The sequence below is a fragment of the Equus asinus genome, chromosome 9, assembly GCF_041296235.1.
Source record: "Equus asinus isolate D_3611 breed Donkey chromosome 9, EquAss-T2T_v2, whole genome shotgun sequence".
NCBI lineage: Eukaryota > Metazoa > Chordata > Mammalia > Perissodactyla > Equidae > Equus > Equus asinus.
In genome coordinates, this window is record NC_091798.1 from 88,927,487 (window position 1) to 88,942,357 (window position 14,871).

Below are 14,871 nucleotides of genomic sequence, written 5' to 3' on the forward strand. Positions count from 1 at the left end.
TTAAACATCAGTAATCTAAAAAATTCACCTCTGTGAAAAGCTTCATTCCTAACTACGCCAGAGAAATAGGCTGTTTATGTGGTTAGTTGGGTGAACCAAGAATGAACTTGATTCCAAGATTCTCTGTCTAATCTAAATAATCAAGCACAATTAATTGGATTCAGTTCAGTTCTGGATGATAATTACAACCTCAATTTCATCTCAAAAGTAAAGGCTTACAAAAAAAAAAACAACAACACACTGACAATTTCCAGATACAAACTTTATTCCATTTGACATCATACAAAAATTTAAACTTAAAGAAGAAAATGACAATATGCACCTTTTACAAGTCAAAGAAAAGCAAGTCTTAGCATTTGAATTGGTCTGCAAAAAAACCAAATACATGAGAGGTACAAACTGTGCTACAGCAGGTCTAAAAGAAGTTGTACACAGTCATTTTGAAAAAGTTAAAACTGTTTTCAAGATTACTTTTCATATTTAAATGTACAGGAGTTGATGAATTTACAAATATTTACATAAACCAAAACAACCTTAATAAACACTGTAGCTCTTTTAGCAGCCACCACTACTTCTTCACGTGGGAAGGAGATACTAAAAAGATATCGTTACAAACATTAACACTTTATTTATAATAATTTCGTTATGTCTTACCTAAAACATTTTATAGTGGCTTACTGCCTAAAAGTTCCAGTTTAGATTACAATCCTATAATTGTACACAGAAAAAAGTCTGATACTATCAATAGGATATAATCTCAACGTTGATCTTTCAGTTTCTGTTTCATGTCACAGGGAGAGTAAGAGCAGGAGAATGGGAAGTAAAGCCAGAGTGTACATTGCACTAAGTTATCATAAAGCACAGGAGACTTAATCTTTTCAAAATGTCTACACTGAACTGATCCTTTAAGACAATTCACTAACTGCCGAACAACACAGTCAGTGCTCATATTACTACAGTGCAAAATGTACTGTCGTTTCAACAAAAAAATTAAAGCAATCTCAAAAATACATCAAAAGCATGTGAGGTACTAATGACATGCTCACAGAGACACACCCAAAGCCTCCGTCTATCCCAGTGAGTCACGTGAAGACTGAAGGCAATTGTCCAGTATTTCACGCCTCTCTGCAGTGATTTCATTGAAATAAAAGATGTCATTTTGCTTCAAGTAACTGAATAACTGACTTGACTCTTCACCTTACTAGAACAGAGAGGCAACAAACCATCGACTATAGGTTATGCTGTAAGTATGTCTGAGTCGGACCCTGTCCAAAATGCCACACAGCTCCTCAGTATTAGCACGTGGTACAATTAATTGAAGTTTATATCAAAAACCTTTTATTTGTTCAGATAATTCCCCCAAAAATATTTTATCTGATCTCCTGAAAATTCATGCCATAATATTACTAGTCATCAATGTAAACATTTTCAAAAATACATCTTTAAATCAAAGGTTTTTATTAGGAAATGTTGTAATAAAATATGCAATCTTTATATAAGTATGTCCTCTTAAAAATAAAACATGAAAACAAGAAGAACAATTAAAAAGAAACCAGGATGGAGGTAAACAAAATGCATTATGATGTTACTATTGTTCTTTATTTCTCAGAAGAATTTATTGAGAAATAGAGGCCAGTTATCTTTTCAGGATAGCAGCTCTTAAAGGTAGTATACTGTTCAAATCTCTTTTGTTTTTCAATCTGTGCCATGACTAGGAAAGAAAGAAAAATCATTCTTAAAATCTAAAATATATGTGGAACAAAAGACTGAAAGGACAGTTACTAGAATGTTCATAGTAGTTCTCTCTAGGTGGTAAAATTTGGGGTGATTTTTTTCTTCTTTGTGTTTTTATCGTCCAAGTTTTTAATATAGTACAAGTACTGTTTCTGTCATCAGAAAAGAAAATGTTATTTAAAAGCTCCTTACCAGTGTGGTTCCAATACATTAACAAAGAAATAGGCACACAGGTGGAACAAAAAGATACAACTGACAATATTAACATTTAGTCACAGATTTAAACAATTTCATCTAAAATAGCAAGGCAGTTAAGACAAAACCTTGGGTTTCAGAGGGTAAGGGAAAATTACTTCAATTATTTGATGGACTATTTTGCCTCTAGTAAGCTTTTTCAATTAAAAATAGTATTTAAGAAGAAGAATCTATACAAAAGCAATTTATATATGCCTCTAGAGAAAAACAATAAATAGAATTTGAAGGAAAAAAAGGAACTGAAATTCCTTTTTTTAAAGACTGGCACCTGAGCTAATATCTGTTGCCAATCTTCTTTCTTCTCCCCAAAGCCCCCCAGTACATAGTTATAGGTCCTTCTGGCTCTGCTACGTGGGATGCCACCTCAGCATGGCTTGATGAGCGGTGCTAGGTCCGCGCCCAGGATGCGAACTGGCGAAACCCTGGGCTGCTGAAGCGGAGCATGAGAACTTAACCACTCAGCCAAGGGACCAGCCCCTGAAATTCTTATTCACAAGCTAAAACTCTCTTGCTCATTACTGGGTGACTGCAGATCTCTGTAGTTTGTTCTCACTCCAGCTGTGCAACTGACTCAAACTATTGTTTTTAAGCTGACTAACTGTAAACGAAAGCTCACCCATCAGTAAGAGCAGCATCGCGGCAGTGCTAGTTTTGAGTTCTCAATATAATCTGATAGACAAGAATCTGTTTTGTTTTGTCCCGCGGAATTCCACTAATTTTAAATTTTCTATGCTGGTTGACAAACTGAGAGGCTCTAATCCGAAGGACAGCTCATAATATAACACACTTGCATTTTTAATTATCATCAAAATAAAGTTCACTTGTATGTCTAGATAATGAAAAACTATGCCTCTAAAATGATCTCCACAGTTCACTGATCTTTTTCTTCTCTGAAGCATTCTCTCCTATATACTTCATAGTAGATACTTCCCTTCAATGTGTTTCTACACTGTACTGAGAACTCCTTGAAGACGGGCACCACACCTGGCAAAATCACTGATGAATAAATTCACACAGTGGACTAAAGAGCTAAGGAATAAACTTCAGTTTATAGTTTATATATAAAATGTGTGTGTGTGTGCACAAACACACCCATTTTTTTTTAACTTCTCAAAATATAAACAAAGATAAAATGGTGCTCAACTTCCTTGTTACAGTGGGGTATGCAGAAGAAAAATCATGGACCGGATATCAGCTTTCTTCTAAGGCTACAATAAGTTCCCCGATAGTTTAAGGAGGGAAAGGAGTCCACTAGATTTTACTCACTCATTTTGAGAGCTTGTAAGCTCACGATGGAAATGCTTATTTCCACAAAAGGGAAAGTCACGTGAATGTAAACAGAGCCAGAGCTCTCTGAAGGAAAAGTAAACCTGAACTCCACTAATGCGTTCCCTGCTGTGCCACATTAATGGCTTCACAACCTAGGAATCAGGGTCATTCTGTCCTACTGCAGATGTATGTTTTCATTTTCAAAGCACGCTAGTCCACTGCTGTTTTAGAGTTAATCTGATGCATTGTTTACCTTTAAAAATTGATCCTTGATCATGTCAAACTTCTGCTTTTCATGTACAGCTCTGGCTGTATTTGTTCCATCAAAAGGTTCTGCAATGTTAAATGCACATATAAACAAGAAAGAATTAAAATGAAAACTTCAGTTTTTTAATTTGGTTGAACTACATGAAACTGCCAATATTTGACAGTTTTTGACCTACAAAACAGCAATTGCATATGGTGCAGTCTAACATCTTATTAGATTTATGAATCTAACAGATTTATAAAGTTTTATATAGCAACAAAAATAGCTTTTATATAGCTATGAAATGTCTAATAAGGTAGATAAAATTCAAGTGAGAGGATGACTAAAAATGAAGTCATCAGCATATGTATGTTAAGTCTAAAGCATAAAAGTGGATAAGACTTCTGAAGAATTACAGAGGGTCAAGAACCTACCCTTAGGGGAATAAAAATAAGTTAAAGAAGAAAGAGTTATCAAAAAGAATAAAGCACTATATCCAAGAGAAGTGGTCAATGTCAAAGATCACAGGAAGGTCATTTTAAATTTAAATTTAATTTAAAAGACCACTGATTTGTCCAGCAGGAGAAAGGTCAATACCTTTGAAAGTAGAGATTTAATACTGGTGAGGATGGAAGACACTGCAGAGATTATGATGTGAATGGATGATTCAGAAAAAGATACAGTGGGAACAGTAACTTGAATGAGAAATCTGGCAGTGAAAGAAGAAAGAAAAGCAGTATAGCAAGTAGAGAAGACAGGAAGAAAACAAAGGAAGAGTTTTTACGTGTGTCTCCAACATTACCTTCCATGTCTTCACCCCCAGCACACTCATCATCACCCATAAGATAAGAGAGAAGAGTCCACACATAGAGACAAGGAAACTGTCTCTATACAAAAGGACAAGGAACCCGAAGATAACAGTGAGAAAGGGAGGATAATTAAAGGCCTTAGGAGTGAGATGGGGTACCTGAAATAATGCCAGCAGTAGATAAAAATGACTAGAGTTTAAGAATTTTGGTATTGAAAAAGAGAAAAAAGAAAGTATTTAGAAAAGCTGGTAGGATCAAGTCAAGAGTATCCTTCAAGGACGAGAAGACTTACGTAGGCCTTAAAGCTGAAAGGGAGGAACTAGAGAGAAAGAATGAAGTTACTAGAAAGAGGAAACGTAACTGAGGGGAAAGATCTGGAAAAAGTGTGAAAGAATAGGAAATCGAATGCAGAGGTTAGCTTTAGATTTGTCATATAATCCAAGCAGGCCCATAATCTTAAAAACTCCTTTTATTTTTTTTTTATTGCTTAGAAAGGCTATTTTAAAAAGGAGTTTATTGTTACAGTGCTGGGTTTTTTAAATAGAACAATGCCATATGCCAAACTATCGGATCACATCACGCATTGCACTTTACAACAGTGTTCAATATTCAAAAGAACACAGGTAACTAAAATAATATACACCCACTGTGCAATTCAGCAAACCAAACACAAAAGCAGGAGATTTATTTCATATTCACAAACTCTTAACACGTTAATCCAAGATTAAAATATTCTAAATTTGATGTTTTCCTACAAATGCTGACTCTCAAACCTTTATTCTTTTTTACCTCAAGATTTACAAAAGTCATCAACTTGGCATCTGTGAGAACAATTTAGCCTCTTGAAGTCAGTTTCCCACTGACTCAAAGAAAGATTCAATTACATGTAAATTAATTTTAGAGAATAGAATATCTTCAGAGCACTTAATACTTAAATTAAAATCAATTTCTATTCATAAAAATCTAGCTTGTATTAAAGTATCAATATTTTAAGTATAAAGGAACTCATTTTATTTCAATAAGAATCATCATAAGAAGATATTATTTTCTTCCACCTGTAGATAATGAAATTAAGTCTCAATCAACTATAAGCATTAGGGATGCACAAACAGGCTCAAATCTTAAAACTGGAAAGATTAAACACCTAAATTCTTGTTGATTATTTCTCACAACTAAAGAATTTAAAATTATTTTTAAAAATTAAATTAAAATTTTATAACGAAAAGACTCGTAAACCACTTCAGAACACAAATGTATTACTTTTAACTGAAATATAAGCTGAAATTATTCAAGTAATTCTCTCAGTACCATGATAACAGGATGGTAAATAGAGAGGAGCTGTGGGAAAGCTACCTTCTACACAGATATATTTATTTCTCCATTCAATACCATCAGGCCTGGGAACGGCTTTGGCTTCACGAACTGAAATCATTTGACTGTTCCAGCTATAAGAAGAAAAACATCAATCATGTTAACTCTTTTCTTAATTTTCCTTTTATTTTTTTTTTACCATATCAGTAGTAAGGCCTACTCTGATTTTCTCATAGAATACTGAAACTTGCCTCAACTCTCAGCACCACAATCCCCATTTCCTCTTCTCTACTTTTTTCTCCATAGCACTTATATTCTAGCAATTTGCCTATTTATTATGTTATTGTATATTGTGTGTCTCCCACAAGCAGAATGAAAGCTTCAAGATGCTGAGTTATTTACATATTTTTTTCGTTGTTCAACTAGTTGCTTAGTAGACACTAGGCATTCAATACATATTTAAGGAGTAAATGAAGTAATATGAAAAATAAGAACGCGTAAGTAAGCAAAAAACATAAAAACCATGTTCATTGTCAATACCCGAGGAAGTGTTTTTTTGGGTTTTTTTTTTTATTGTTGAAGAAGATTCACCCTGAGCTAACATCCATGCTAATCTTTCTCTATTTTTTAGTTACATGGGCCACCAGCACAGCATAGCTGCTAACAGAGTGGTACAGGCAATGCCTGGGAACTGAACCCAGGCTGCTGAAGCAGAGCGTGCCAAACTTAACCACCAAGAGACCAAGGCTGGCCCAACAATTTTTTATTTGTTAAGAGAGAGGTAACCTTTTGGTGTTGTTTTCTGGTTATCACAAAATAATTCTTGTTCAAGTACATCTCTGTTTGTATGATTTGGGAAAAAAATTTTGAAATATTCCAATAAAGGTATCGGCTGCTATTTTAAGAAAACAAAATACTCTATGAAAACATAGTGTTATCGTTGTATATTAGACGTAGCTGTTAACAGTGAAGTTTTATTAAAGTAAAACAATGCCATCAGCATGACTGAAAGTAAATTATCCAGTCTTTAGTATGTACTAACCTTACATTCTGCTTTTTAAAAATTTCTTCACAATTATAATTGTTTTGTAAAGTACAATTTTCTTTTTTTCAAGGAACATTCTAAAACATATGACCACTCAGCTTGAATGCAAGGGAAAAACGAGTTTGGGGAATAGCTGATATCTTTTATTGAGCCGTATTTATCAGCTTTCTTCACCATTTCAGTAAGAATGGAAAGACCATGGTTTGGGACCTTCCAATTCCAACATTCATCCTCCTCTTCCTGTATTTATCACATAGAGAATCCATAAGAATGTAATCGTGGTCAAGTATGGCATTTGTTTCTGGAAAATTGATTAATTTCTAGGTTAAACATGCAAGAAAATACTGCATCTTGTGGAGTTTGATAAGCGAAAGGATCCCTAAAGTATGATTTTCTATTTTTTCTCCTCAAGAGTACAGTTTAGAAACACTTTGAAAAAACAGTTTTAAGTTATTTAAAAATATACATCAGAATTTCTGCTTTTTAAAAACGAGTGAGTTGTTAAAGAGAAACAGTATTGGTTACAGTGAGATGTTTTAGAACCTTCATGCACAGCAGCTCCGTTAGTGTGGACTCCAATAGAAAAGCAGTACACTGCTCTACTGATGCAAGTGTGTTTCCAACACCTTCTTTACAATAACGATGTAAAGGAGAGAGTTATAGAACCAGACGCCCGACCCAAACAAGATTACAATACAATTACACTTTGCGCTACTTCACTTCATACCACTGAAGACAAATTTTACTAATAAAATGAACTTTTTTCCTGAGACTACTTGTTTCTAACATCAATTTATAGGACAGCTGAATCTGCAGTAGCATTAAAATCGGAAACATGATGTCAAAAGGGGATAGACTGATTTCTTCTTTCAGATGAGTTTAGGATATTAAAATACTATACCCTGCTGTTAAATTACAACTTTTACTTCCTTCAACCAAAGGAACTCTCCTCACCACTCTCTCTCTATTAAATCCAGTCCCGAATTTATATTACATGCCAGTACTTGGTTCTAAACTGGGTTACAGAAATATATGTGGCACACTTATATTGACTTTATCATCCCTAACCAGATATCATTTAAGCTTCAACCTACAATCAACCCAAATAATACAGTTATTTAAATAACTATATCATTTGAAGTACTTCAGAGGAAAAAAAAGAATATTTTTAATCACTATCATTTAGACTGACAACCTATTGCATTTTCAAAGAACTTTCAAATACTTCTAAATTATTAAACATTTCAAATCGTAAAACATGATATATAACTTGTATACTATCTTTACTCTTAGAGGTGAATTTAAATGTGGAATTCAAATGGTAATAGAAATATTTCATTCTTTACAACAGATAGGAGCTATACTAAGCCTTTTATTATACTATATTTCTCTACCATAATTTGCTTGCCGTGTCAAAATCTGTTGTAGTCACTCAATAATTAAAGTGTAAAATAAGATAATCTATAAAAGAGGGATGTTTCAGAAAAGAACAGAAGAACAGACATGGGGCCTAATTTAATCTAAAATAGATTTGATAAGACATGAATCTTTTGAATGTAAAACTGAGATTACTACCTCTATATTAGTAAGATGCTTGCTTCTTTTCTTCAGTAATGATAATGGACTCATCTATTAACTCTCTTCTGGCCACTCTTTTTGGGACAAAGTATCTTGAGATGATTGATTAAATTGGAAATGCGGTCTTCAGCAATATTACAAAGAAAAATTTAAGTGTAACAAAGGCAAAATTATGGGTCTGATACCATACAGCTGTATATTAAGACGGGTCAAATTAAGTGAACAGATTATTGTATATAGTTTTGTTTTATTATTAAGAGCTGGGAAGAAAACAAAAAGAAAACTTTGTCAGGGATTTCAAACTTCTTTAGAGAGAGAAAACTGTACTCTAATCCTAAGAGTTTTGTTTTGTTTTGACTGGCTCTTCTTCTGCCTGATCCTTAACTGCCAATGTCCACCAGGGCCTTGCCCCTTTCAATCTTCTTCTAATGCTAGAGCACCCATCTCAGGCCTCAATCAGATGTTTCTTTCCCATATCATTTTCTCCAGCTGTGACCTTTCTACCTAAGCCGCAGGCCAATATTTACAACTAACTATTAGAACTGCCACCTGGGGTCCGGCCCGGTGGCGCAGTGGTTAAGTTCGCACATTCCGCTTCTCGGCGGCCCAGGGTGTAGACATGGCACCGCTTGGCACGCCATGCTGTGGTAGGCGTCCCACATGTAAAGTAGAGGAAGATGGGCAGGATATTAGCTCAGGGCCAGGCTTCCTCAGCAAAAAAAGAGGAGGACTGGCAGTAGTTAGCTCAGGGCTAATCTTCCTCAAAAAAAAAAAAAAAGAACTGCCACCTGGATGTTCTACATGCATCCCTGTGCTCACATTTTCAAGACTGAATTTAATACATTCTGTCCATGGTCAATTATTAAAATCACTTCCTTGTATATCCCCTCACTTCTCTTATCCCCTCTTGCTGCACTGAACTTACTTGGATGAAACACAACCATAATTAAATCTTTGTTTACTCCAATCCCTTCCCTTGTAGCTAAAGATGGGTGGAGAAAAATATGCAACCACGCTGACCTTTAAATTCATGATGACTTAGCTTGAAAGGATCCTAAATGCTAACTACCCACCCATCATATTTCCAAAATTAATTCATTCCTCTATTCTCCTAACATGACAATTCATACTTTCTCCTCACTTCTCAAATCTCCTCCCTCACAATCATTCCCAGCTGACGTCCATGCTTCTTTTCACTAAAAAAAAAAAAACCTAAACCAATCAAAAGATAATTTCCATTAGCTCCCACCACACTGATTCACCTTCACTTTCTGTATCCACATAGTCTGCTTTTTCTCATTATTATTAATGAATTACCAGTGCTCCTCTTCCACTTGTGCTCTAGATTCCAACCCTTCTTGACCCAAACAAGTATACTGTTCAACAATTTACTATGTCTTTTTCTGGTATCACCAATTTTGCCATCAAGATGGTTTGTTTCTTCTTTCTAAAAAGAAAATAAAAAACTCAACCCCACTTAATCCTCCAATTTCTACCCTATTTTTTCTGCTCCCCTTTACAAGCATGTAAACTCCTAGAGTTTGCATATACTGCACTAACTGTATCTAATTCTTCCCCTCCCGTTCTTCTCGAGTCCACACCAGTGATGCTTTTTATCCCTATTCTTCCACAGAAACTGCTCCTGTTAAGGGTCTAGTAGCGTCCACGTAGACCCATGCTCCAATGGTCAGCTTTTCGTTTTCATTGTGTACTTGGATCTATCAAAAAATGTGACACAGATAAATCACTCTCTCCTCCTTGAAACATTTTTTCCCTTGGATTCCAAGACACCACATTCTATTGGCCTTCCTCCTATCTCAATGATTCTTCCTTTTTAGACTATATATTTGTTCCTTCTAATCTCTAATCCCATTTTTATTTCATCTTTGTATTATGAAATTTTTCAAAGAGAAAAACTGAAAAGCATAAAACTCAACAACAGTTCACCAGTTATTAACATTGCCCACATTTGCTTGTGTGTGTGTGTGTGTGTATGTGTATGTTTTGAATTGAACCATTTGTTAAGCTGGAGACATAATGAAATTTTATTCCTTTATCCTTTGGTATATGTCTACTAAGAATAAGGCCATTCTCTTTTATAACACCAACAGTATCTAGAAATTAACAGTAATTCAAACGCCTTTTATAATTCCTCCACCCTGATCAGATTATAATCAAGGTTCATGCATTGTATTTGATTGTTTCCTCTCTTTAACCTGGAAAAGTTCCTTCCATGTTTTTTTTTTAAATGATACTGACTTTTTAAGAGACTAAGCCGTTGTTTCACAGAATACCTACATTCCTACATTCCGAATTTGTCTCTTTCATTGTGTCATTTAACATATTCCCATATCCTCCCATAAGTCTCTTAACACTGGAGCATCTAAGGGTTTTAGTCTTTGGGCCTTTTCTCTTTTCTATCTATATTCCCTTGGTGTTCTCAAACAGTTTCATAGCTTTAAATACCATCTATCTGCTGACAACTCCCAAATACATAGCTCTAATCATGACCTCTCTCCTGAACTCTAGATTTGCATATCCAACTCTCTATTCAATATCCTCACTTAAATATTTTGTATCTCAATCTTAAAATGTTCAAAATCAATAATGTTCCTCCCTCGTCTTCTCCATCACACCTAATGGCAACTCCATCCTTTCAATTGCTCAGGCCAAAAACTTAGAAGTCATTCTTGACTCTTCTCCTTCTCTTACACCCCATCTAATCTGCTACAAATCAAAATATAAGCAGAACCTGACCACTTCTCATCCACTTCCACTACAACCACCATTCTCCAGGCCACATTTCTCTTAGATTATTACAATAACCTCTAAGTAGTCTCTCTGCTTCTGCCCTTGGCTCCCTTCATTCCATCCTTACCCAGCAGCAAGTCTATTCTTTCCTGTTATAAACTAAATCAGATTACACCATTTCCCTTCTGAAACCCCTCCAGTGATTTCCCATATCACCCAGAGGAAAAGCCAAAGTCATCAAAATTAACTATGAGCCCCTACATGATGTGGACTTCCTTAATTCTCTGACATCATTTCCTTCTATTCTCTTCCAGTCACACTGGCCTCCTTTCTGTTACTTGAACATGTTAGAAAACCCCACCACAGGGTCTTTGCACATGCTTTGCCTTCTGTTTGGAAAGCTCTTCTCCCAGACAGACACGAAGCTCACACCTTCCTCTCCATCAGGTCTTTATTCAAAGGTCACCTTTTCAGTGGGACTTTCCTTCATCATGCTAGATATTAAAATGCAATACAGGTAATAATTTGTAATGTCCTTTTTTAAAAAATGTATGTGTTTAAATATGCAGATATGTATTTTTAATTCAGCAGCTAGACTAGCAGTAATTACATGTGATTAGGCATCCAGGGAATAAAGAGGATTATAAAATATGTACCTTTTAGGGTTCTTAGAATCTTCCCAGTATCCATGAGTCTGTACGATATTTACAACTTAAATTTTTCTTTTGTTTTGCTAAAATACAAAATTATTACATTCTGACTATATTTTTTTCTAGATTCATTGAGCCACCTGATCTTTTTTTTTCCCCCTATTTTGTCAGTTCCCCATTCCCAGGTACAATTCTAGAAGCTTAGGTTCATTTTAAGAATTTTTTAGCAGCAAGATTTAGGAGAAAGCTGTGAGTGAAGTAGGGAAGAAACTCTTAGTAATTTTTAAATAGTCATATAAAATTCCTGCAACACTTATACTGTATACTCAAGCATCCCTTAACAGGCCCTTAATTCTGTCTTCAAGTAAAGAGAATTTTTTAATTGAATATCTCAAAGTTCAGAAGAAATCCTTACAAACATTTCTAACAGCTGCCAGAATTCTTCTGCACGGCACCTAGTCCATTACCATGACTACATTCTTGGCTGTGCTTGTGACAGTCACATTTCTGAAAATATCTGGTAGGAAACAACAATGCACTTGACGAATGCACTCTATGATGAAAGAACAGGCAAAGATGTCTCCTAAATCATGTATCATAGTGCTAACACAGGCATCCAAAAGTTCAAAATCTCTTTCCAAGCATCAGCATCCTAGCCAGTATCATTTGGCACAGCAAGCTGGTTTCTGTTAATACTAACCTAACACACAAACCTGCATATCTATCATCTTGTCTCAGTTCAACAAAGCAAGTAATTTTCAAGCTATTTGCATGTAGATGCTCTAATCCTAAACTATACATGGCAGAAATATATCTTTCTTCTATGAATCCTTTTCCCTATCTATAAACTTCCCCCAATGCCTAATTCATATGACACAAGAGACGATGCCAATACAGTGTAACAATTAAGAATGTGGTTTTCGAGTCAGATCTGAATTTGAATCCCAGTTCTCTCACTCTCTAGCTGTACTGCCATGGGAAAATTTCAAGTACACAAATTCTCTCAGCTTGACTGGGGTTGACTGTGAGGATGAAATATGATAATATGCAGGAATCACTCAGCATACTGTAAGATACTAGGTAAATCCTCACTAAACAGTAACTATTGTTCTTGCAACATCTTAAAAATCTTAACTATAGAATAACCTTCACTGTGTCTTACATCCCATGTCTCATATAGTCTTAAATCTTTCTTCATCTTTATATAAATGAAAGTTCCTTCCTTTTTATCCTTGTTGCCCAGACCTACATTCAGGTCCTGGCCATTTTCAACCTGGATTATGATTTCTTCACTCTCACTAACCTACTTTCCTCCAGCACTTTTCCTAACCTAATTCAGTAATCTTTAAGTCATCTTACGGATCTTTGAATTATGTCTATAATCTTACTCTCTGCTTCAAAATTGTTTATTTATAAGAAGCATGTTTCAAATACCCACTATCCAGCACTGGGCTAGGTACTGGAGATACAACTGTAAAGAACACAGGCACAAACAGTCTGGTATAAGCTTTACGTTGAGGAATTTAAACAACGTTTGTTCTTTCATGCCCTGTGTTTCAAATCATCTTATAAGAATCAGGTTTCTTGGAGCTATCACACCATAGCAGATAAGACAATACCAACATTGCAGTAAAGTATCATAGGTAAAAGTGTGAATTTTGCAGTCAAAACTATCTGAAATACTCCCCTTACTGGCTGTGGGTTCTTGGGGCAAGTTTATCTCTTTAGATGCCTCACTGGCAAAATGGGCATAATCTAACACCATCTCATATGGTTATGATGTAAACCGAATGAGATAAGACACATAATATGTTTAGAATAGTTTTTCCCACCTAGTAATTGCAGTGTATTACTATACTCTCATTATTCCCCTCTCCAAACCTCTTCAAAGTGGTACCCTATGGTCACTGTACCCTTCTCCTCTAACTTTGTACAACTCCTAAGTTCTCCCTCTACTTCAAGTTTTTCTAAATTAATCAGAAAAGCTATGAACAACCCATAATCCGACTCTATGTGGACTAAGAACTTCCATAAGAACTTTCAGTTATGTCCAGTCTGATTACACACTTTAAGGTTTCATGTTTACACATCACCCTCAAAAAAAAAAAGGAAAAGGTGTACTTCTTGATTTGTATATCATACTAACACGACTATTTATTCAGATATCAAGTATTAAGCAGATCTTTTCCCAAGTTTGCCTTAGCTGTGTTTTTTCACTATAAATTTTAAGTTCTTAAAAAATAGACGTTCCAAACTATACAGCACCTACGTAGGACCAACACAAACATTTGTTTAGGCCCTACTAAACATAAAATGAGATCACTACTGAAATCAACTAAAATTTAGCTTACTGAACTATAATTTTTTTACTAGCTAGGAATATGCAATCTTTTAGTTTATAATAATCATTAGATATTAATTTTTGTAAACTACACACTTCTGGACAAGTTTAGAACATTGAAATTCATAAATACAGCTTATGACCAAATTTGTAGCATTCACTTATATGTGAATGAATAAACACAATTTGAAGTTTCACTTACTCAAATTCTGTAGCGTAATATTTAAGAAAGCCCAGTAAGAGGTCCCCAAGACTTGATTCATTCTTTGAGAGGTAAGGAGGAACATTACATGGTGCTTGATGTACAAGGTGCAACTGTATAGCAGGACTGAAAGATTCCTGTCAAAAAGAAAGAGGGGAAAATGTAAACCCACTTAAAACATACACTAAAGACTTTATTAACCCTGACCTAAGGCTTTCTGAAGAAGCAAGAAGAAATTTTCTTTATGTTGGTGATTTAGATATTTAAAGATTTTCTCCCACTAAAGATTTCATCAGTGTCTGGAAAAACTAAGATATTTTAATCCTTGGCTGAGGTATATCACTCAGTTAACCAAATGATCCCTATGGTAGCAAAAGATTTTCTAATTCATAAATAAAACCTTACTGTACATACCAAGATTCCATCCAATAATACACAGCTTTATAAATGTATCTCTTTCTTAATTATATCTACAAGGAGCAGCTGTACTTTATGCAAGCTATATCAAGCACAAGGTAAGAGTTTTTTCTAACTGCCACTTAAAATTTCTGTCAAAGGCCATAAAAGTAACTTTAATATATGAATAGTACATATACTGATTTTAAGATTTTTTTAATTGTTTAATTTCGTTTTTGTATTTTGTATCTTAGAGGGATGAGAAGACAGACATTCGACATGA

At 34.9% G+C, this 14,871-nt stretch overlaps 1 protein-coding gene across 5 annotated transcripts in view; it reads right to left on the reverse strand.

The window, feature by feature from the left end:
- Positions 1 to 247: 247 nt before the first annotated feature.
- Positions 248 to 14,871, reverse strand: part of TENT2 (terminal nucleotidyltransferase 2) — a 61,580-nt gene continuing 46,956 nt past the window's right edge. For all 5 annotated transcript variants that reach the window (XM_014857009.3, XM_070517879.1, XM_070517880.1 and 2 more), the window contains 4 exons: positions 14,193 to 14,329; positions 5,668 to 5,759; positions 3,512 to 3,591; positions 248 to 1,711 (listed from right to left, as the gene is read on the reverse strand). In XM_014857009.3, coding sequence (XP_014712495.1) covers positions 1,637 to 1,711; positions 3,512 to 3,591; positions 5,668 to 5,759; positions 14,193 to 14,329 — 384 coding nt within the window. In that variant the 3' untranslated portion in view covers positions 248 to 1,636. The remainder of the gene's footprint in view (positions 1,712 to 3,511; positions 3,592 to 5,667; positions 5,760 to 14,192; positions 14,330 to 14,871) is intronic.